Source organism: Neofelis nebulosa, chromosome 14 (assembly GCF_028018385.1).
Source record: "Neofelis nebulosa isolate mNeoNeb1 chromosome 14, mNeoNeb1.pri, whole genome shotgun sequence".
Classification (NCBI taxonomy): Eukaryota; Metazoa; Chordata; class Mammalia; order Carnivora; family Felidae; genus Neofelis; species Neofelis nebulosa.
This window is the reverse complement of record NC_080795.1, coordinates 19,916,903-19,941,715: the sequence shown is the minus strand read 5'-3', so window position 1 is coordinate 19,941,715 and position 24,813 is coordinate 19,916,903. Positions and strand designations below refer to the sequence as shown.

General features: G+C 41.4%; 1 protein-coding gene across 4 annotated transcripts in view; it reads left to right on the top strand.

The window, feature by feature from the left end:
* Positions 1–24,536, top strand: part of SLCO5A1 (solute carrier organic anion transporter family member 5A1) — a 299,230-nt gene extending 274,694 nt beyond the window's left edge. For 2 of the 4 annotated variants that reach the window (XM_058699780.1, XM_058699782.1), the window contains 4 exons: positions 10,805–10,964; positions 13,072–13,313; positions 15,505–15,569; positions 18,437–18,967. In XM_058699780.1, the coding sequence (XP_058555763.1) occupies positions 10,805–10,964; positions 13,072–13,313; positions 15,505–15,569; positions 18,437–18,906 (937 nt within the window). In that variant the 3' untranslated portion in view covers positions 18,907–18,967. Of the gene's footprint in view, positions 1–10,804; positions 10,965–13,071; positions 13,314–15,504; positions 15,570–18,436; positions 22,272–23,414 lie in introns of those variants that run through there. The other 2 variants (XR_009253722.1, XR_009253721.1) reach the window with 2 other exon arrangements.
* The last annotated feature ends 277 nt before the right edge of the window (positions 24,537–24,813 follow it).

Sequence of the window (24,813 nt, the reverse complement as noted above, 5' to 3'; positions counted from 1 at the left end):
AATGTTTATTTACTTTTGAGAGAGAGAGAGAGAGAGACAGGGCATGAGTGTGGAGGGAGGTGGGGAGGAGAGACAGAGGAAGACATAGAATCCGAAGCAGTCTCCAGGCTCTGAGCTGTCAGCACAGAGTCTGGCATGGAGCTCGAACTCATGAACTATGAGATTGTGACCTGAGCCAAAGTTGGATGCTCAACCGACTGAGCCACTCAGGCGCCTCATTCCTGATGACTTTTTACGTAGTAATATCTTCTCAGATCTGTGTATATAATTAGATTTTTTTTTAAAATTTTGTTTCTATGCCTCACATTTTGCCATTTGATTTTAAGGGTTAATTTTTCTGTTCATTTATTCTGGGCTTTACAGGCTGAGAAGACTCAGTCTAGCATCTTTCAGGTTATGTGCTCCACCCTCACCCCCATACAAACATGGGGGGGTTAGTCTCCGTTGTCAAAATCTAGAGTAGAAGCTTAGCTTTTTGAATTTCTTCCAATTTCTTTAGAGGAGAACGTTCTGGAGAATGTCTGGGCTCTGACATGGGGGTGGAGGTGAGTGAATATGAGAATGGAAGGATCCACTGGTACAATTTTCTCTCCCTCAAACCTCAGCTTCCTCCTCATCTGGGGCTTCTGCCGCATCTGATGACTTCGAGCTCACAACCTTGTGGAGCCTCATGGAGGGTCCATGGGGCAGGTTGGCTCTTCTCCAAGGTGGTATCTGCTCATCTGCTCATAATATGCGTATTATGCGTATCCACTTTGCTCTTTTCATGAAGTTTGGTGTTAGTCTTTCCATTCCTCTTTGCTGGCATTATTCCTTTTAATTTTGCTCGCTTTAATTTTAAGTGCATTCTCAGAGGTGGGTTGGGGAGGCACCTTCCCCCCCCCCCCCCCCGCCTGCCGTCTTACTTGCTTTCAAACTGCAAGTCCCCTCAAGAATTTAAAGCCCTTGCTTAGCACCACATCAGTCTTGCCAATCCTGAATCAACGGACTCTGGACTCTCCAGCACTATGGGCAAAAATTACATAATTGTGCTGATTGGCCCCATTACAAATTTATGAGTTCCAATCTTAGCAGGCCCTCATCTTTGCTGAGCAATCCATTTCCTTGGCCCTACTCAGCTTCCTTTCCTGTGCCCCAGCATGGTTGCATTTTTTAAAATTCTTTTCTTCAAGTATTTTGTCTTACTCTCGTCTTGTTTTTCTTGTTGGACATCCCAGATTCTGTGTTAGTGAGAAAACAGGGGTCCCAACAATGAACTTCTTGGCCTTCTCTCCCCTCTCCCCTCAAACTCCTTTGCCAAAGACGGTGTTATTTTCAAAGAAAAGTACCAGAGCCATCAAGTTTCTAACTGTGTGACCTTGGGAAAGAAAAAAAAAAAGCTAATATTGAATTTTGGTTTCCTCATGGTAAAATTGGTGATAATGTCAGTCACATCTGGTTACAAACGTAATTACATAAAACACATGTGGTTGAAAAAACAAAATACTGCAGACGGGTTAAAAAATGGGAAGCCAGTGTCTCTTTCCTCCGTCCTCAATCTCCAGTTTTAAGCTTTCCAATATTTTGTGTTTGTAGTTTTGATTTTGAGGACTGTATTAGGGAAGTTTTCTGATATTTCCTACCACAGAGTCCAGCACTCAGTATACGTTGGAAAAGTCAGTTTCTTGTCTCTTCTCCTTTCCCTTCTAGATCATACAAAGCAACTCCCTTTTCTTCTTTACAAGATGAATGAATGTCTGGCATCTATGTCTGTGTAGGGATGTTATTCATCTAGTGATGTTGAACTTTTAAGAACTTGATGAAAATAAGCATCTTAATTACCCAATTCCATGATTTATGGTACACTTCTTCTCATTCGATTGTATCCAACAGAGAAAAACTCGATAAGGCATGCTGGAGGCTACTTCAGGTTTCCATTCATTCCAGTAGTTGCAGCCTGACTTCATCCAAGTTCATAAATTAGCAACATAAAAACCCAGTTTCCTTGGAGAATTCGTTTGGCTTCCCAAATACTTCTAGGAAGGTAGTCTAAAATTGAATTAATATAAACACTTTGGGGGGGGGGGGTGCAGCTGCAAAGGCTTGGCACTTTTTTTTTTTTTTTTTGAGAGAGAGAGAGAGCACGAGCATTAGCAGGCAGGGGAGGAGCAGAGAGAGAGAGAGGGAGACACAGATTTCAAAGCAGGCTTCAGGTTCTGAGCTATCAGCACAGAAACCAATGCTGGGCTCATGACAGCTCAGAGCCCGATGTGGGGCATGAACTCACAGACTGCAAGATCATGACCTGAGCCAAAGTTGGACGCTTAACCGACTGAGCCACCCGGGCACCCCTAGGCTGGGCACTTTAAGAACAGCAGTTATGTTTGTGTGAAGAGTAAGAGGGTCCTTTCTCTAAGCAGGGTGTGGACTAAATTTCAGCCTCTCCTTGCTCCTTTGGCTGGGTGCTCTTGTGCAGTGTACAACCTGCTTATCGGTCTGGCTTGGCCTGTTAAGTAAAAGCTGTTCTGCGTGATTTTGAGGGTTGCATGTGGGACTTTTTTTTTTTTTTTTTCTCCTTTAAATCCAATAGAGAGATGAAGGGAGTGGCAGTGAAGAGAGGAGTCTTTGTTCGGTGTCTGTTTGATTCGGGTCTGGTGATCGGCACTTGCTCATGTATATCTTTTATATATAATGCTTGCAACACCACTCTACTGTGTGTACTATTACCTGCATGTTTTAATTAAAGAAACTGGGCTTACAGATGAAGTGATTTGCCCAAAGTCCTCAGTCAACAAGGAGCAGAACCAAATGAAACCCAATCTATTTCAGAGTTTGTTCTTCCCGAGCACCACGGCCAGTTGCTGCTTTATTTCATGTAGGGAAACACTGAAGCGTACTCACCACCTCCTTAGGAAGAGAGCTGGAGAGATTGTATCTGTATCTGTCAGTGGTGCATTGTTTCTTCATTTTTTTCATACGGCTGGGTTACAGGCATAATGCTGTGTCTACACAGTGCTGTAGCTCAGAGGCTCTCAAGTCAACCCGCCTAGATTTTCACCCCAGGCTTGCCACATTCTAGCCATGTAAGGATGGGGAGATTCTTCAACCTTTCTGTGTTTGGTTTCCACACCTTTAAAGTGAAGATGCTTAGATACTATGTTGCTGAATTGCCCTGAGGATTGAATAAAATACTTTGCAAATTCCTTAATCTCTCTGTGCGTCAGTTTCCTCATCATTAAGCTGCATCAATAACCGTACCAATCTCTTAGAATTATAGAAAAATGAAATAGGATAAAACCCATACATGCTAAGCAATTGATAAATAACTATTTAATGGCATTTTTCTCATTTGAGATTCAAGAAAGAAGCTCAGAAAGATTGAATAACTTGCTCAGTCACACAGAAAATGATAGAACTAGAATTTGAACCCAGGTTTCCCTGATTCTGCATGCAATGCTTTTAATTATTAAAATGTTCTGAAAGAAGAGGCGCCTGCGTGGCTCAGTTGGTTGAGCATGCGACCTCGGCTTAGGTCATGATCTCCCAGTTCGTGAGTTCGAGCCCCACATCAGACTCTGTGCTGACAGCTCAGAGCCTGGAGCCTGCTTCAGATTCTGTGTCTCCCCCTCCCTTTCACTGCCCCTCTGCCCATGCTCTGTCTCTCTCTGTCTCTCAAAAAAAAAAAAAAATAAATAAATGTTAAAAAAAAATTAAAAAAATAAATAAAATAAAAAGTTCCAAAAGAAGAAAAAAGCACAAAGAAGCAAGCACAACCTATGAGCTACCTCCATTTATTAAAGCCTGTAAGTGAAGCCCCAGGTTCACCAGCAGGATGAATCTTCTTATATTAAAGGACCTGATAACTGATCCATCTTTGAATTTGTATCAAATGCTCAAGAGGTACCTCAATGCCTGATATGGGGTTGAGATGTTTTAGAAAGATGAACTTTTCCTGTTGAGCCAAAATGGAGTCACAGTCTTTTTGCAGAATGAACCTGACATGTTACTGGTGGTTCCCCTAGAAAATTCAGATTTCATAGCCAAGGTGTGGAAACAACCTAAGCGTCCATCAACAGATGGATGGATAAAAAGAATGTGGCATATACATACAATGGAAGACTACTCAGCCTTAAAAAAGAAAGAAATTTTGCAGTATGTGACACAATGGATGAGCCCCGAAGAAATCACGCTAAGTGAAATAAGCCAGTTACAGAATGACAAATACTGACTGATTCCATTTATATGAGATAGCTAAAATATTAAATTCATGGAATCAGAGGTGGAATGATGGCTTGAGGAAGTGGGAGATGGGGAGTTGCCAATCAATGGGCATCAAGTGTCAGTCAGTGGGGCTCTCGAGATCTGCTGTACATCATTGTACCTATAGTCAACTATACTGTGTAATACACTTAATGTTTGGCAAGAGAGTAGATCTCATGTTAAGTGTTCCAGCCACAATATACTAAAATAAGAAAAAATTCAGACTTGAGAATTGGATGATTTTTCATTATGAAAGATGCTAGTGCTCCAGTTGAATATCCTGGCCCATTTCCAACCCAAGTAATTACATTCCCAGCACCCACTATGTCCCTGCAGTTTTAATTAGGAAATGTGTTTTGCTTCCCCTCTGTGTCTGTGTTTCACACAGGTATGCCGTAATCATCTCGTTGCCATAAGAGTCAGGATTTACTGTGAACACGGTGGCTTAAATAACACTTTATATAAACACACTGCATAATGTGAGTTCTTTCCTCTTTGCCACTTCTTCTTGAAAAGTAATTTTTAAAAAGGGGTTAGATCTGATTCCCATGTACAGAATTGTTCAATAGTACTGGGTCTTGATAAATCATTTCATAATGCTAGCTTTATTATCTTTCATTTATCAAGTGTCATCTCTTTTTTTTTTTTTTTTTTTTTTTTTTTTTATTTATTTTTGGGACAGAGAGAGACAGAGCATGAACGGGGGAGGGGCAGAGAGAGAGGGAGACACAGAATCGGAAACAGGCTCCAGGCTCCGAGCCATCGGCCCAGAGCCTGACGCGGGGCTCGAACTCACGGACCGCGAGATCGTGACCTGGCTGAAGTCGGACGCTTAACCGAGTGCGCCACCCAGGCGCCCCAAGTGTCATCTCTTTGAACTCAACACTAAGATCTATTATATCATCCTCTGGTTTTGTGACTTGACTTACTGCACCAGAATGTTTCCAGGGGTGATTTCTTGAGCTGTGAGGGGGAATCATTTTCTCAGTTTTCTGTGTTCGGCAGTGACTTGGATGGAGTGGTCCACCAGGTTCAACCAAGTCCAAAATCTCAGAGGTTGGGAATTTTCCCTGAAGTGGCCTCTCTCAGTACAGTTTTATTGACCCAAAGTACTGAAACTATGGAAATTGAATACAGACTGCTAATTCCTACCTTCTCTGAAACTTTCCCCAATTCATGTCATTCTCTTTGTCACCACTTCTTCCCTGCCGCAGGGTGTATTTGATACTCTATTACCAGCCCTCTGTGTGACTATCATTTCTGGCCACATCACTTATAAATTCTGTAATGAAACCATTCATCTTCTCATCTGTGTCTTCAGCTTAACCTACTGAAGTTTTCTCCCATTGTTTAAATCTTTTGGTGACATTCAAGATCTTTTATTTGTTATAGACATTAATAATTTTCAGAGAAATTCCTGAAAAGTAGAGGACAAATAATTTATTTAAAAGATCTTAGGTATGTGATGTGTGTCTCTGGATTATCCTAGCTACTTTAATTCATAGGCTTACAATTCATGTCTAGCTATATGTATATGATTTGATCTATTCTTGGCTCTGTTTGGGAGATACAAACAAAATTTGTTTTACTTCACTTTGAGAGTACCAAGGAGATACGAAATATAAGCAAATTTTCCTTCCAATGAGTTTTAAACTTTGTAACAGAGATCTAAACAAATAACATGAAATCTATAAAACTATGGAATACCTATTTAAATATAATAAGCCTTTTTATTTCAAAAATACCTATGAATATTAATAAACCCAGGACCAAATTTACCATTTTATAATGTCATATTAACATAGTCAATAAGAAATGTTCATCATTTAATGCTAGTGGAAAAAATAGAACCATACAAAATCTTGGTAACAATGTTATCAATGTTATTGTATATGCATATTGAAAAAAAGACCAGAAAGTGATAGACTAAAAACATAATATGGTGGATATTTCTGGGTGGTAGAATCACGTGTGAGTTTAATTTAATTTTTCAGTCTTTTTGTATTGTCCAAATTTTGTACAAAGAGTATGTATTACTTTAATAATAAATAAAGGTGTTTCAAAAACTATGTAATAGACGAAGGAGATTAAGAGGTACAAACTTCCAGCTATAAATTAAGTAAGTCATGGAGATGAAAAGTACAGCACAGGGAATATAGTCAATAATACTGTTATAACCATTGTAAGGTGACGGATGGTGAGACTACACTTAACCACGGTGAGCACTGAATAATGTATAAAGTTGTGAAGTCACTATATTGTACACCTGAAACTAGTATAACATTGTATGCCAACTACACTTCAATAATACATTTTAAAAAGTAATTCTGGATTTATTTATTTATTTTTTTAATTTTTTTAATGTTTACTTATTTTTGAGAGAGAGAGAGACAGAGCGTGAGTGGGGGAGGGGCAGAGAGACGGAGATACAGAATCCAAAGCAGGCTCCAGGCTCCGAGCTGTCAGCACAGAGCCCGACATGGGGCTCGAACTCACAGACCGTGAGAACATGACCTTAAGAGGAGGCAGAAGGATGGTTGGGGAGCTCCTCTTTGATTTATGGGGACCTGTAGAAATATGTGAGATGGGGAAGTCCAAGTATTCTTCGGTCTTGGGGTGGCATAATTTGACATACTCTGTGGGGTGTGTGTGTGTGTGTGTGTTTGTGAGAGAGAGAGACAGAGACAGAGGCAGAGACAGAGAGAGACATTAGAGAACAACTGTCTTCTTACTTACCCAGCTGTGATGGCCCCATGGTGGACATAATTACCTATGTTAAACCATAATCTGTTTTATTATTGTATATTACTTTAAATAAATGTTGATCCTTAAGCAATTGATTTAAAAAGCATTAGGCAGTAAGCTTGTTCTTTTTTTCCTTTTTTGTTCATTTAGTCTCCCTGTGGCTGGTTTTCTCGAAGCCTCAGTGATTATGGGACGCATCATTGCACTTTTTATGGTTTCTTATTTTTTAAGATCCGCAAACTGTACTAGATAATCTCAGAGACTGATCCCATCTCTCTAGTTCTAGAATTCTGCCATTTTTATTTTTTTATTTTATTTCATTAAAAAAAAATTTTTTTTTTAACGTTTATTTTACTTTTGAGACAGAGACAGAGCATGAACGGGGGAGGGTCAGAGAGAGAGGGAGACACAGAATTGGAAGCAGGCTCCAGGCTCTGAGCCATCAGCCCAGAGCCCGACGCGGGGCTCGAACTCACGGACCATGAGATCGTGACCTGAGCTGAAGTCGGATGCTTAACCAACTGAGCCACCCAGGCACCCCTCTGCCATTTTTATAATAAGACATCATGTGTGACTCTCAGGCTTGCAACTTGGACCAAACGGTTATTTGTTAGTCCGTTTGTTAGTGAGGCCTTTTTCTTCACTTGGAATTAACACTTACATTGATTCAGAGCTAGCATGAGCCTGATCTGCAAAGCTAACTTGTCAGAAATGCTTTAGTTCATTGGAAGGGGACGCACAGTCCCTTCGCACAACGTGGACGTGGTACACTCTATCCTGTATGTTTAGTACTCCCACGATGGGCTCACTGCAGGCCGGTGAGTGGTGCTTAGTACTATTCAGGCTTACACGCTTATGCCATTCCTACAATCCAGCCTGTTTTCTGAAAAGTGAGAGTCAAGCAAGACATTATTATTCCTAAAATTTATTTTATTTTATTTTTAAAATGAGCGCAGTGTAAAGCATTAACCATGTTGGTATCTTTCCCTTTTTTGTGCCACTGTCGCCTTTTCCCCTTTTTTGTGAATACCCACTTCTTTTCACTGCTATTTATTTTTGTTGCCTGTCTTGATTTTCTGAGAGCTTTATTGTATCATTTCTTTGTTTCAGACACCGTGTTCTCATGAGAAAAGCAAACATACCCAGTGGTGACCTAGGAATGTGCCTCTGTTTCTGGAACTCAGGAAAGCTTGTGCTTCCTGTCATCAGGGGGTTTTAAGCATCTGTTTATATTCTCTCTAGATTCATTTTTCTCTCTTTTAGTTTTCGGGTGAGAGGAGGGTACAGAGGGAGAGGGAGAGAGAGAATCTTAAGCAGGTTCCACACCCAGCACGGAGCCTGATGCAGGACTGGAGCTCGCAAACCGTGAGATCATGACCTGAGCCGAAATCAACAGTTGGATGCTTAACTGACTGAGCCACCCGGGCACCCCTAGCTTCCTTTCTCTTGAGTGGACATACCCATAAAAGAGAGGTGTTTGGGATCTGTGGTGGTCATAAATGAATATGGATCGTGATCTTCATAAGAAATTCTTTGTAACTTCTAAATAATAATATTAGCAATTATATTGTATGGATTTGAAGCCTGTTGTTTTTAGTGACTTAAGCATGCAAACATATAAAAACCCTTTTATCGGGTCATGGCTTGAAATGTCACTCTTGAGGAACTAGTGAAGACAGTGGCAAGGTACAGAGCGGTTTTCAGATGTACCAGTTAAATGGCACTAATTAGCATTATAGTGAATCATTTGACCTCACTGGACATCTATGTCATTGTCTGTGGAATGTAGTAAGAGGTCTAGAATGGGCTTTCTCACCGTCACCCTCAGGACTACTAAGACTTGGGCAGGTTAATTTGTTACTGTGTGTGTGTGTGTGTGTGTGTGTGTGTGTGTGTGTGGAGGGGGTGTTGTTCTGTGTATTGTAGGATGTTTAGAAGCTTCCCTGGCCTCTGCCCACTAGATACCAGTGGCACTCCTGTAGTTATGACAAACAAAACTGTTGCCTAGAAAACAAAATTGCCCCTCAGGAGCATTACTGGCCTAGGACTGCATTTCCTGAAATATACAACAAAATGATAGGAATCCGCGAGTTTGTGGACATAATTGTCAGAGTCTTGTGACCAAATTTCTTCTGTGGAATGACATAAATGAAGAACAGAGTTTATTTTACATTTGCCTCTTTCGAAAAGTTTCTTGATAAGGTTTAAATACTGCCATGAATTTGTTCCTTCCTTTAAAATTTGAGGACTCAGTTATCAAAGTGTGAAAGAGGACACAGGAAAGAGCCCTTTGAACAAATAATGCCTTATGTCTATAGATTAACACATATAGTTGGCGTGGGCTATGCTACTGGAGGGGTGGGTAGTCAACATAGGCATTAAAGGTAAGTTCTAGCATTAAGCAGACATTCCAAAATATTTGTTGAATGGATGGATGATGAATAGATGGATGGATGAATGATATAGATCTGCTATTTCTTTTTTTTTTTAATTTTTTAATGTTTATTTTATTTCTGAGGGAGAGAGAGAGAGACAGAGAGAGACAGAGTACAAGTGGGGGAGGGGCAGAGAGAGAGGGAGATAATCCAAAGCAGGCTCCAGGCTCTGAGCTGTCGGCACAGACCCCGAGGCGGGGCTCGAACTCACAAACTGTGAGATCATGACCTGAGTCGAAGTCGGACGCTTAACCAACTGAGCCACCCAGGCGCCCCTGGATCTGCTATTTCTAACTCATGTGGCTTTAGGAACAGTATTTCATCAGTAACAGAAAATGGTGGTCACGGGGCACCGGGGTGGCTTAGTCGGTTAAGCATCCGACTCTTGATATTGGTTCATGTTGTGATTTTGGGTCATGAGATAGAGCCCTGCATGGGATTCTCTCTCTCCCTCTCTCTCTGCCCCTCCCCCTTCAAAATAAATAAATAAATAAATAAATAAATAAATAAATAAATAAATATTTAAAAAATTGTTCTCAGAGAAGCCAAGGAAAGAGGTTGTTGAGTATAAGCACTACAGAGCCCCTTTCATTCTTCCATGAGCATTTCTTTCTACTTCTCTCCCCAACCCTATATCCTGACTTGCCTTTTTTTTTTCCTTTTTATATTTGTTGCCTGAATTGATTGTATCAGAGCTTTTCGTATTGTATCGTTTCTTTGAATCAGACATCATAGTCTACGAGAAAACAAAACCCACCACGTTGACCGTGAATCCACATCTGGGCATCCTGAAGGAAGGACTGGATTGTTCTTCTCTGGCTGTGTGAATCAAACTAGTGATAGGATTCCTGATCTTTGGAAATCACTTCCGATTCATTTTCTAGAGTCCCATGTCTTTCTTAGATAATTTATTCCAGAACAATTAAAGTTTTTGGTCAAAGCAATCTGCGTCGACAACCCCGATGGATGCATTTTATGTTTGCGCCCTCCTAGTGATGTTGTTGATCTGGCACAGAGTTAAAGAAATTGAGGTCTGGATTTGTTAAAATGTAGAGCTTAGTGTCTACAGTAAGTGAGTAGTTAAACAAGGGTTAGAACTGCTGAGCCCAGATCTGTAGCACCAAGATCCAAGATGGAAGGTAGAATTGAGGCAAGATAGATAATTTGATACAAAAATAATGAAGTTACAGCCCCAGAAGACTGAAACATTTTTCTTCATGCTTTGTTTAAAAGTCATAATAATTATCGAGGGTGGCTATTTCCGGTATTATAGCTTTGATTTATGGGAACTAGCTTCTCTAAAATGGACAAATTACTTAACGTTGAGAACTTTTTCTTTAAACATTTTAGTAAATGTTGCTCATGACCTGCTTTTTTCTCTCTAGACCTTCTCTCACCATGCCTCACAGGAACCTGACAGGAAGCTGCAATGTTAATTGTGGTTGTAAAATACACGAGTATGAGCCAGTCTGTGGATCAGATGGAATTACATACTTTAACCCTTGTCTGGCTGGCTGTGTTAACAGCGGTAATCTTAGCACTGGGGTGAGTATATTTCCCAAGTTCCTGTACTGTTAATCCAACATCCTGTGACAGGGACGTGTTAGGACTCATATGCTAACACGTGGCTTTAGTCCCTCTTTTCAAGAAACTTCAAATAACCTCCAAAACACTTCCTGACGAAAACCCAGAGGAATGACAATTATGCAATGCTATCATTTTTTTTCCCAAGGACGATTGGAACATGTGGGTGTAGTGACTTGGTTTCATATCAGCCCTCTCCCACTTTACATTCTGTGCCAACTCAGTGAAACAGGATAAGGATGAATGCTGGGCTTCCCATTTATTACTCAGCCAGGGCCCTTGTGATGCATTTGAAGGTCAAGATGACCACATTTGGTGCCCATAGAAGAGGATAGGAGAGCACCTTCCCTGATCACAGTCTGTGAAGATGCGTGATGGATTTTTCATAGACTATCAGTTCAAACTTTTTTTTTTTTTTTTTAACATTCAGAGTAAAGATATTTCTGTCAGTTCAAGAATAGGCTATTTTGAGAATTCCCTTCCCCGTGAATTATAAATAGGCTGTAATACTGTGGGAGGTTTTCATATTCTACTCAGTTCCTTACTGAACCTGGTTTCATTCTTTGCTTAAGAACAGATTGTAGGAGGCTGCTTTAATCAAAAAGGTTAAGGTGCATTTGCCTGTACTGTGTAGGTGTTAAGGGATTATACTATTGACTGTATGTTTTGGGATCATCAGATTCGATTTCGGAGTTTTAAGCTATAGTGATAAATTGAGAAATCCTGTGGCTGGCTCCCCAGTATATAATTGGTGAGCTCCAGTGTGTGACCAAGTTGAAAGAGACAATGAGAAGTGTTCTCGGTGGCTAAGTCCTGGGAGTGAGCGAGTGAGTCCTCTAATGCACAGTCCTCATTCCTAAAAAGAGGCCAGCAGTCCCCAGAGCACAGAGGGCCAAACGGTGCCCCGTCCTCATATTTGTTGCTACTGCTTCTCTAAGTGGCTGAGAGGTGACAATGGCAGTGAGTTCAGCTTATGTTGCACAGTGAAAACAACATAATAGGCAGAAAGATTAATTGGCTGTTTTTATTTGAAATGGGTTTAAAAGAATTTTTTTCAACGTTTATTTGTTTTTGAGAAAGACAGGCAGAATGTGAGCAGGGGAGGGGTAGGGAGAGAGGGAGACACGGAATCTGAAGCAGGCTCCAGGCTCTGAGCTGTCAGCACAGAGCCCGATGCAGGGTGCGGGACTTGAACTCACGAACTGTGAGATCATGACCTGAGCCGAAGTCGGATGCTTAACCGACTGAGCCACTCGGGTGCCCCTACTTGAAATGGCTTTTTAGTTCCTTGAATTAGCTGGTTTCAAACGAAACAGCCAGCGGTATGTTCACTGGTACTGGCCCTGAGGTCATCACTATCACATCATGAAATCTCTGCCTTTATGTAACAAGTATTTACTTTGGGTCCTACGCCGTGTTCTGGCTTATGCTAGGTGCTCTGGTGGGCATAAATAAACATAAGGCTTGGTTCCTGTGTTCGGGGGGCTTCTCCAATCAGGGAGTCCACGAATTAAACAGCAGTTGAAGTAGCATATAATTGTGACCAAAAATGAGCATATGGAATGTGAATGCTGTAGAACTGAGTGTCGAAAGCTACTAATAAAGGTTTAGGTTAAAAACAGTTTGACCAGCAGACATTGTTAGATGCACGCTTTGGATATTTACTGTTAGCAATGAGGATGTATTTTCTTTCTTCTTCTTTTTCTTCTTCTTCTTCTTCTTCCAATTTTTTTTTTTTACTTTTTTTAATGTTTACTTATTTTTGAGAGACAGAGCGCGAGCAGGGGAGGGGCAGAGAGAGAGGGAGACACAGAATCCGAAGCTGGCTCCAGGCTCTGAGCTGTCAGCACAGACCCCGATGCGGGGCTCGAACCCATGAACCATAAGATCATGACCTGAGCCGAAGTCAAATGCTCAACCGACTGAGCCACCCAGGTGCCCCAATGAGGATGTATTTTCAATTAAATATGATACATATTTAAATACGAGAGTTATTTTAGAGCTTTTAACCTTGTCTTGATTTTCCTATGCTTTTGTTGGCTTACAGTCGATCTTTGTTATCCCTCAGATAAGGAATTACACAGAATGCACGTGTGTCCAAAGCCGGCAGGTGATCACCCCGCCCACAGTGGGCCAGCGCAGTCAGCTTCGCGTCGTTATTGTCAAAACCTATCTCAACGAGAACGGCTATGCTGTGTCCGGGAAGTGTAAACGGGCCTGCAATACCCTTATCCCGTTCTTAATTTTCCTTTTCATAGTCACCTTCATCACAGCATGTGCCCAGCCATCAGCCATCATAGTAACACTCAGGTGAGAACCACACTTGGCTCCCAGGTGGGTTGTACGCTCAGAATTTGCCAGAATACACGTTCCAGACTGGACTGGTGTGGTAAAGCGGAGCGGAAAGCAAAGGTAGATTGTGCAGGAAAGCATTCAGACGTTTGCTTGTTGAACTTAAGAGAAGTGTTTACCCAGGTCAGGAAGGGAGAGGAAGGTTGCAACATTTCGTACCCCAGAATGTTCTTTATTCCTATAGTTTGGTGAAACTTCTTGTGAGTGTCTTTTCTTCCTACAGTCTGTGCCCGATAAGGTTCAAGTTTCAGGAGCTGAAAGCTGTCACCATGTTAGCCACAAGAAGCCTGACTCCAGCGGGGGCAGGAAGTCATTTGGTGAAGTTGCTAAATCTCGCCTACGGCAAAGAATATTATCTCCAACCTTGTAGATAGTTAGTACCTCCACGGTCAGTGACAGTTCATGCTGGGCCTGCAGTTCGAAATGCTGATTTCATGAGTTTTACTATGAAACTCAGTTTGGGAGTTGAGGACAGACTGGGAGATGTCTCTTCTCAGTTGTTCATGCTGCGCTTTAATATATATACTGTTTGTGCTTTTTTTGTTTGTAAGGGAACACGGACATTACTTTAATGGAAGTCCTATTCAAAATGTTGACTCAGACACATTCAGATCAGGGTGTTGGCATTTGCAGTAAAGGCTGCAGCAGGCAGAGAAGGACAGGGACGGTATGGGGAAGGAACACAGCCCAGCAGGTTTAGGGGGACGGGGTGGGGGAGGCAGTGCAGTGAAGGAGTGAGGAGGAGAGGGAATCCCGTCTCATTTGTCCTTCACCTCCTCCCTGGCTCCTCAGTACCCCACACTGCTGGGCACTTGGTGGCCACACCTGCTGGGACATCATTCCCTTGGGCTGTTTGCTGCTTATTCTGCATATTTTGGCTTCTCTTCTATGGGATGCTGAGTTAGACATTTCCCAGCCAATTCATTCCTCAACTGTAAGATAACGGCACCCAGTGGGAAGGCCCATTGGTTTATTCACTCACTGCCTCCATCAGCAGATACTTATGGGGTAACAGCAGTGCGTGCCGCTTTGGGGAAGTGGCTAGGGAACGATAAGGAAGATGGGGAAAAGATGGCAAGTGTACTAGTGCTTGGGAATTTGACATGCTACACCTAGAAGTCGATGCGTATGGGGCAGAAAGGATGAGGTGCTTCAGCATTTAAAACAAAATGAATCATTAATAATCTGATTCTTTGGACTTTAGTCCTGCAAGAGATGTTAAATAACCCAGAAATGGGCTGCCCATGTTATATTGCTCGAACGAGGCAGATCACCAGCTGGCTTTTAACCCAACACATCAGAAAAGGAGCCCTTTAATCTTTTCTAATTAGAAATCAATAGATTCCAATCTTCCTGCCATGTGGGAATTACTCGGAGCATACATTTCAGGAAAGGAAGAAAAAAAAATAATGTGGTGGGAGGGATTCATTCTTTTTCTAACATTTGATTTGCTTTTTTAATCTTTTTTTTTTTTTTAACTCTATTTCTTTCTTTAACTTTTTTCCTCTATACTTTTCCTTGAGAAAATATGGGAGTAACTTTCAGTCTACACACCTACCCTCTGGAAAGTGTAAGCAAATAGAAAAAAGGAATGCAGTAGGTAGGATAAAACACTATATATGTTTTTTCACAGAACCGATTTTGGAAGCTCAGAGCTACTTCTGTACCTTAACCATGACCCTTTGGCCCTCTACCAGTATTTACACAGAAACAGAGGTCATCAGAGTTTCTTTGGGGTCTTCGCTGGGGAGAACTTATTCACAGATTTAGCTGTATCAGCAGTCTTGTTTGGCTGTTTTTAATAAATCCTAGTAAATAGGAGTGCCTGGGTGGCTCCATCGGTTAAGCGTCCGACTCTTGATTTTGGCTCAGGTCGTGATCCCAGGGTTGTGGGATTGAGCTCCGGGTTGGGCCCCATGCTGAGCGTGGAGCCTGCTTAGGATTCTCTTTCTCCCTTTCCCTCTGCCTCTCTCCCCAGCCTGCTCGCACTCACTCTTTGTCTCAAAAAAAAAAAAAAAAAATCCTAGTAAATTAATGTTTTGGCACAGCAGCTCTTTGGTCCCCAGCTCTGCTCTAAGCAGGCTTGATGTGATGTTCGTTTTCTTGAGGCCAGTGTTTTAAAACATTTCTTTCTTTCCCTTCACCATAGGTCGGTAGAAGATGAGGAGAGACCTTTCGCGCTGGGGATGCAGTTTGTTCTATTGCGAACACTTGGTATGTTCCTGAATTTCCACACGTGCTTCTTAGTTCCTCTTTACAGATGGCAAATCCTCACTGTCCTTTAAAAATCGCAAGTCAATCATTTGTTACCATTAGTGGTAGCTAGGATTTTACAGGGCACGTCGTCTTTACTCTCTGATTTGAACTAGAAGCTACTCAGTTCTGTCGTTTGATGAAACAGAACAAAACTGACTTTAGAACAGTTTCTTTTTCACAATGAGCATAATAAACTCGGACTAAATTCCCCAGAAAATTTTGAACAGTAAGAAATATTGAACCAAGCAGTTGCAATGGACTCATGGTCTTGGCATTCTTGTCCCTTTATGCCTTTTTTTTTTTTTTTTTTTAATTTTTTTTTCAACGTTTTTTATTTATTTTTGGGACAGAGAGAGACAGAGCATGAACGGGGGAGGGGCAGAGAGAGAGGGAGACACAGAATCAGAAACAGGCTCCAGGCTCCGAGCCATCAGCCCAGAGCCTGACGCGGGGCTCGAACTCACGGACCGCGAGATCGTGACCTGGCTGAAGTCGGACGCTTAACCGACTGCGCCACCCAGGCGCCCCCCTTTATGCCTTTTTAACAGGAAAGTGATGGCACTCATATTATTCGTGAACATTTTAATTCCTTACTTTTTAACAATAATTTTATTAGACTGGGCAAAAAGTATACCTGTCAACTTTTCTGAGGAAAAGAAATGAAAAATTCTGAAAAGAACAAAGAGAGATTCCTAAATTGAAGAGAAGCTTGTTAGCGCTGTCCATATGTCACAGAGTCCACTGGCGCACGAAGAATATCGTCCTGATTTTGACAAACACCATATCACTCTGTGGTGTTTTGGGACGATGCATGGGAAATACTGTGTGAAATAGCCCACTCCCTGGATCAAAAGAAATGTATTTTTAATTGACTTCCTCATTATCAAGCATATTTTTTTCTTTTGTAAGTGGCAGCCTGTCATTTTCTTCAGCTGTTACTTACCCCAGTAATCAGTATCATTGTTCACAGGACCAAAAAAAAAAAAAAAAAAAAAAGAAAAAAAAGTTTTTTTTTAAATTTAAATGTTTAATTTCCATCTTGAAGGATAAAATGGTATCCCCTGACCCTTTGAAGCATTAATCTTCTCCGGAACTCTCGATTTGTCATTATGTTGTGGTTGATAGCCACGTCTGAGGGTAAGGACTTTCCAGTGACCCTCAAAGGCCTCTAGTTGCATTGAATGGGTAGCTTGCATTTTGGTACCAATAAAACTTTGAAGGTCCCGTTTTTCAAAACCAACTGGTTAAAGGAAATTCTGACATCCTTTGATGTAGTTAAGAAGTTTGCCTTATACTTCTCGTGGGCAACTATAAAGTTGTTTTCAAAGAAGGAAATTTGTTGAGCAAAGAGTCAGTTAAATAGGAAGAGAAAAAAAAAAAAAGTTCCTCCTTTTTGCTCCGCCAGAGGGATGTCACAGCGTCAGTAGCAAGTGGAAGGCATTTGGAACTGAATTTATAATTTAACCATCACTTAAGTTCTGCTGATTATGAAAAACTATAGTTGGGCCAACAACCAATTTCCATTTCCCCCGATTTCAAAGCAAAAAGAGAGTTTTAGGTATTTTAATAATGTTAAATTTTAATTGTAGCGATCAGATCTCATTTTAAACGAATACAACATATTTAAGGATACATCACGTGCAGCCTCCTGGGCTATTAGCTCACCATCTTCCCTTCCTTCTTCTCTCTTTTCTTCTTCCCTTTCTCCCTTGTTCCTTCCTATCACTTCCTTTTATAAACTCATATTGAGGATCCACGGGCTGCCCTGATAAGTCCTTGGGATACAAGGAATAAAAGGCATGCCCTCTGCCATCGAGGAGCCTATGGATGACAATTCTGCAAACAGTTTAAATGCTGCATCGTAGTTGATAAAATGGAGACATATACAAAATTCAGTGTGAATATGGTGGGTGTGAGTAAGGAATTTAAAGGAAAGTAGATAATTACAAGGTGAACATTTGGAGACCGTGTGGTGAAGGAAGTGTCCCTGGGTAGACTTTCTCTCTCATGGTGGTAAAGAAATGTCTATCTCCTGGCCCAAACAATGAAGCTGTACTCATGATAGATGTTTCACAAGCTTCAGAGATGAATTTTATGCCTTAATTATTTCTATACCCCAAGTGCCTTTATACAGTTTGCCATTTGATGTGGTTTTTGACTTCTGGGGACACTGTTTTCCTCTTACTCTCCCTGTTACCCGAGGATGAGAGCCCAACCCATAAAAACTAAGTGTACTGAATTTTAGTGGATAATAAAGGGTTTTAGTATGGCCTCTTGAGTATTTAATGACAGAATCTGAAAGATGCCTGGATGGCTCAGTCAGTTAGGCGTCCGACGTTGGCTCAGGTCATGATCTCACGGTTCGTGGGTTCGAGCCCCGTGTCGGGCTCTGTTCTGACAGCTCAGAGCCCGGAGCCCGCCTCAGATTCTGTGTCTCCTTCTCTCTCTGCCCTTTCCCCGCTCGTCTGTCTCTTTCTGTCTCAAAAATAAATAGAACATTAAATTTCTTTAATGACAATCTGATTGTTAAGTTTAAGAGGATTCTGTAACCGAACTTTTAGCAATAGACATTTTTACGGTTTTAAAAATCAGTAAGGCTCTGACTGAGTTGCAAACCGGAAGATTTAAAGTATTTGTGACTTAGTGAACATTTCTATAATAAACATATTATGGTAAGATGTGACGTATTTGAAACAGTCGGGAGACACAAGAAAACCGCCCCGCTCCACTGGTTTTAGAGCAGAGAAGCACGTTGCTGATTTACAAATCGGTGGTCTCTTGCAAGACAGGCTAAATGTTCTTTTTCTTTTTCTCTACAACTCTAGCATACATTCCTACTCCAATTTACTTTGGAGCAGTCATTGACACCACCTGCATGCTCTGGCAACAGGAATGTGGGGTACAAGGCTCTTGCTGGGAGTACAATGTGACCTCGTTCCGTTTCGTCTATTTCGGTTTGGCCGCCGGCCTCAAATTTGTTGGCTTTATTTTCATTTTTCTGGCCTGGTACTCCATTAAATACAAGGAGGACGAGCTGCAGAGGCAGAGGTGGAGAGAGTTCCCTCTGAGCACCGTGAGCGAGATGGTGGGCCACTCGGACCGTGCCCACAAGGAGGCCCGGACTAGATCCTGCCCAGCTCTCGGCAGCCAGGGGGGGTTCTGCGAAGAGACTGGCCTGCGGAAAGGCGTCCACTGCACAGCACAGACCTACCCGGGGCCCTTCCCCGAAGCAATAAGCCCGGCCCCGGCCCCGGGGCTCGAAGAAAGCCCAACTGCCACGGAGCCTCCCTCCTGAAGCTTGAAAACGGAAGACTTTAGTTTTGTTGGTTGAGTCGAATATGGCAACTTGAGAAACACCCGTGCCTTCTTTTCTTTCTTTCTTTTTTTAACCTCTAAAGACACGATCCTCAGACCAACGAAACTCAGTATACACAGCCACTGTTGATTGAGGGCTGGATACCTCAACAAGACTGACAGCCTTCTCCCCCCCTTCTCTCCAAGAAGGAGGAGTTTAGATAGAGTTGTTACCATTTCTGCTATGTTAATTTAATGCTCATGTTCCGGTGTGGTATAAGGCTGAGAGGTGCCTGGTTATAACAAAATCACGGGAAGTGTAATGGCGGAGCATATCATTAGCATACACTCCAAACCGAGGTGAGCTTGACCATGACTTCGCATTTACCAATCAAGGTTTTTAGATATGAACACCTACTGTGAGTCCCGCTACAAAGCACAAATGAATTTGCCTCAACTATGCAATTTTGATGGGGAAAATGTAAGTGCAGCATGTTACTTTTGCTTTCAGAGACTAAAAGCAGATACGTTTTTGAGAAGAGGACAAGAAACTTTCCCTAAAGTACTGTTAATAGCATTTTAAGCCATAGCAGAGTTATAAATCAGGTAGAATTTTTCAAATGCTTCAAAGGAATCATACGCATAGTGTGATAGAAGGAACTGCTACATTCTTCCATAAGACACGTTCTCTGCCCCATTATAAGCTAAAGAGTCTGCTGGATCATAAATCTGAGAGCCTGAATAGAAACTCTGGTATTCTTTTTGCCAGGGGCTTTAAAACTAGTGTGCTAAACAATATGGCTAGAGATGAACTCGAGACGTATCGTAAGGAGAGAAACTGATGGCTTTCTCCTCCAAAGAAAAATGCTACAGAAATCCTTTCGGCTCTTACGGGCCCACACAAGGGTAGTTAAGAACGGTAACCTTGACACTCAAAATAGTTGGAAAAAGAAATTCCACAAAGGTACAGTTGAGTCCCATCTGATCGTTTTAGCTTTACGTCCAGAAGCCCGGCAAGTCTGCCCTGTTTTCTTTTTTATGCACAGAAAATTGCTATGGTTGCCCCCTGAAACTGAGTAGTTAAATCAGGAAAGCTACACCTGTGATATGAAAATCACTTTGAATACAGGAGGAGGGCGATCGGTGACCTGGGCCCAGAGTATGATCCTAAATAATGATCGGAAGTTACTTAAAATCAGCTTGTCTGTCATCCTGAATTCTATTTTATCAGCGTTCGAATGATTTTACGCCTCCCTTTGATTCCTTCCTCCTGTAATCTTCCTGAAGCAATTCTGAGAGAGGATTTTTCTGTTCCTAAATGCACTTTGGATTCTTACCCATCATCTTTTTCAGTTCCTCTCAGCACATCACTTTGACTTAGGCACCACACAGAATGCTTTCTACATGGTTCTTAAGGTAGATGCTTCCTGCCAGCACTATGGGCTGATAGCAAGTTAACTCTTGGGTTCTGGCGGCTCAGAAAAAGAATCCTCACAATCCAGATTTAGGAGGGACTGTGGTCCAAATACCAACATAATTGTGAGCAGTTTCTGCCAAGGAGCCTATGCTTATGTAGGGGCTGAGTTGGGAAATGATTTCCTTGGCTGGCTTACACTCTTCCACGGAGGGCAAGTGATTGACAGAATTGTCCCATGATTCAGGCTTTTGCCCTTCATCCTTGGCTGCACTGGTGGAGTTGTGCGAACGTTCCTGGGGCCAAGATTGTTTTCCCCTCTACCTAAGAACGGCATTGTCAGGTGGTTCTCTTGGTTGCACGCAGTTTGTGGACAGAGTTACCACTCTTAGACTGAATAATGTGTACAAGGGGGCAGCCGGTGGTCTCAGGTGACAAGGACTTCCCTTTGAGCAGTCTTGTTGGCTGAGTCCTAAGTCCTAAGTTGCCTGGAATTGCACTGTTGTCTGTCAACCTTTGGTAAGTATAGTGTGTATCGAACGTCTTCAGAGAATGTTGCTGATTAACTTAGTGTCTGCTCTGGTGCTTCGGGGCTCCCGTTTACTCTCTGTGGGAGATCTTTGCTCCTTTAGAAGGGAAAGTTTCCTTTTGTGTTGGAGCTAAAGATACACAGGTTGGGGAGAGGCGGTGTTTTCTTAATTTTCCTCTAATTGCTAAGGAACTACATGGAGAGAATTTGGATGGGAGTAGCACTGCTTTTTTTTTTTTCCTTAAAGCCAAGATTGTATGATCCAACACTCTTAGAATCTGTTTCTTCTTGGTAGTATATTTTGAAAAGGAGCCGCTCTCAGAACTCCCAGGTGACAAGTGATAGACTTTTTGGGTACGACTCGAGAGCCCTCTCTCTCTACCTTGAACAGTCATCCAGTTCAGCAACCTCGACCAGGTGCCACTTCTCTATTGGGCACAATTTTAGCCAATTACCATCTGCCGCTCAGTGAAATTGTTAGGTTGACTAGGCCAGAATTCAAAGAAATTGGCCCAAATTATACACCACAATGTTAATATTGTACTTCCTCAAGTATGTGATACTTATAAATAGCAGGTGTATCATTAGTGTGTTGTTGGTAAGTGTAGAGTAAGTAGTGAAAATCATGGAAGACTGAAATTTTGAAATATGTACCAATTAAGAATTGTCCCCAAAATGCTTTGGGTCCCGGTAGCATCCTTGGAATATTGCATAATCAACTAAAGTGACTATTTTATAAATGGCACCATTTCATTGTAGATACGAGGTTCTTCTCTGCTTGCTACTTTATAGTTACGGCTTCTATTATAAGTTTAATTCCCACTTTCCATGAGCTTAGATTCTAATCGCCTGTTTTGGAAAAAGGTCACCTTGTTCTTTTATCAACTCTGTAGATTACTGTATTATTTGGCTTTAATATGCAAATATAATATCCATGAGTCTAGCCTATTAATTTAGAAACTCCCAGGGGGAGGGTGGGTGGTTGGAGCACATTTTTTTTTTCAGTTCTCTCCATTAGTATGAAATCCTTATCCTTTGTAGGTGGATTTAATTCTTGAAAATAGTCAGAAGTCATTCAGAACGAAGGTTGGGTGGGAAGGAGAGCACAGAAGAAACAAATGAGCTTTTGTTGACTGTTGACCATTTCAGAGAATTCTGTCGGACACCTAGTATACATCATTTATTTTAATACTCTTAATAACTTTGCAAGATAACTATTTTCATTCTGTGTTGTTGTTGTTTCTTTTTAAACAGATCATGAAAACTGAGACACAGAGAGGTAAAGAGACTTGTTTAGGATTCTAGAGAATGGCCAAGTCAGGGTTCAGAAGCAGCTTTCTGTCTCCACCACCTGATTCTTATGTTTTATGATGCCCACAATAGCGTTGGTTAACAAAGACAAGTGCGGCTCTAATTTAGCGAGGTAAAGCATTTCATTTTTTGATGTGTTACTGTTCCTGAAGAGTAGGGAAGTTATTATTTCTTTGTGTAGGATAGAAAACAAAAATCTGTAGGACACCTCAAAATTTAATGTTTAGATTTTCAAGGTAAATTTACATTGATTTTTAGTGAAGTGTTATACTCAAAATTGTCACAACATACACCTCACTTATTTATTTATGGTTCATATTTAATATAGAACAAATCCAATGTTGATGTTAGCATTGAGTCCCAGTAGAGTTTCTGAAATGAAACATGAGGAAATGTGGTTCAGAATTTTTGAATCTGAACTTTGGGGAACTTTAAGTGTATGCTCTTTCTTTCTTTCTTTCTTTCTTTCTTTCTTTCTTTCTTTCTTTCTTTCCTTCTCTTTAAGAATGTTAACATTTCCATTAATTTTTAGTGAATATGGGATTTGAGTTTCCTAATAAAAGTTTTCAATGAACGCATACGAAGTGTTACACAATGCTCCATGTTATACACCAGACAACTGACGGGATTGCTCCTGTTAGTAGCTGCCCTAACAAACGGGGAGCATGCGCTTGGAAATCAGAGAAGGAGGAAGTAATGGCAGTCTTACATTTTCACCAACTACCAGGAAAATTCTTCCTCAGTCTGCAATTCTAGCTTGCATTCTTCGGTGGGCTTGGAGCCAGAAAGTTTCTTTTTGGAACCTGTTTGGCATCAACCTAAGCGCACCAGAGAGCAGCTGTGTGGTTTGAATGGACCCGAAGCATTTGTGGAAATTCTCGGGTGTGCCCAGGAGCAGCAGGAGAGCCTGACTCGGGGTTGGGGGCGGGGCGGGGGGGGGGGGCGGAGAGGGCCAAGTATACTTTCCGTGTGCGTGGACTGAAAACATCCTAAATGGCACAGAAACATGAATATAAGTATTGATATAGGTGCATATGGAGTATTCTAAGTAGCAGATAGATACCAAAATACTGTATAATCCCAGAATTGCCTAGATGGCAGTCGGCTAATTCTGTTACACAGACCAGTAGGTAGCCTTTACACGTATTTGTATTTCCACTTTCCTGGCTTGGGAGGGAGTGCCATGGCTGGCCGCGAAGGTAGCAGCCTTGTGCACTTTATCTTTTCTGTTTTCTCTCCTTTTCTCACCGTCCAGGATGCTGCTGGCTGTATCCGCCCCAGACTTCCTGCTACATTGGAATCAGATCTGTGTATGTTTGAACGGGTTATTTTAAGCACTTCATTTTTACTCAGCCCTGCGAAGGGTCAAGTATGTTGAAAACCCTCCCTGGGTATTTGCTTTTGCAACATTAAAAAAAAAACAAAACAAAAAACGCCTCGGTGCTAAAAGTATTTGATGCATGCTCACCACAAAATGTGCCGCTGAATTTACAGTATTTCACTGGTAAGGGACTGCACGTGCTTTGCTTTTGGAAATCTAGAGAGCTTCCGAGAACACAAGCATTCGTTACGCTCATTACTACAGTTAATCCGTGAACGTTACCCTGCAAAATGAAGAGTATTAAGGGAAATACCTTTTCTACGGAAAACTCAGCGCTTTTGATATTTCTTTTAGCAAGAATAATAAGATGCTAAAAATAATTTCAGAGAGAGGGCAAAAATATTTCCCATAATCTTTTCTTATTTCTTCTCCAAAAAAACTGACACTCATGTAAAGTGTTTTTAATAATGGGTTTTGAAGGTGTTGTCTTTTTCTTGAATTCTATTACCTGTTAAAATCAGAGGAGAAGATATTGAAAACTAAAGTAATTGCAGGGACATATTAAACCAAAGGGGTGAACAAAAAAGAGTTTAAACTTTGTATCTAGAAACGAAAAATAAGAATAATTGATAAAACTTTATAGTGGGCATTTTTCTTAAAATACATACCTCTACCCCAAACCCCAAGTGTTAATTTAGAAGCACGAAACAGGCAGGTCAGCCTCTAACTCTTTAGTTCAAGGAGATGTAATACTGTGTCAAATAAACTGGCATTAGAATCCTAATGGAGCATGTGTTCAGTGTGTGTGTTTTGTGTGAAAGTGTGTTGGTGACGAAAGCCTGTTTTGAGTTGTTGCCTAAAGGAGTTTGATTTTGTGATTTTTAAAATGAGTATTTATTTGGAGACCTCTTAGGGTAATTTGACAGATGTATACTTTCCTTGTGTTTAATGAAATCTATTGTCAATGTACTAATAAACCTTGGTTTACAACATCTTGAATACTTGATCATTGAATATTAAGAAAAAAGTAAAGAAAATAAAGTGTGTGGACTGAAATTAGTCTCGGAGGTCTCTTCTGACGGGCAGCCGAGTTTTCTAAGGCATCTAAAACTTTTGGGTGAGAGGCGGAAGGAGGCAAAGGAACTACTGAAATAACAGTATGACTCATGGACTGAAGCACAAAGTGGTTATTTTTAGAACCTTGCCTTGAGCACTCCATAGGTGTGAAGCAGGGCAATTGATTTCCATTTCTCACTCAGTCACCCCTCCTGCACAGCTGAACCAAAAAGGGTCACAATGGCCCAAGACACAGGAGTTATTGCGGGGCGGGGGC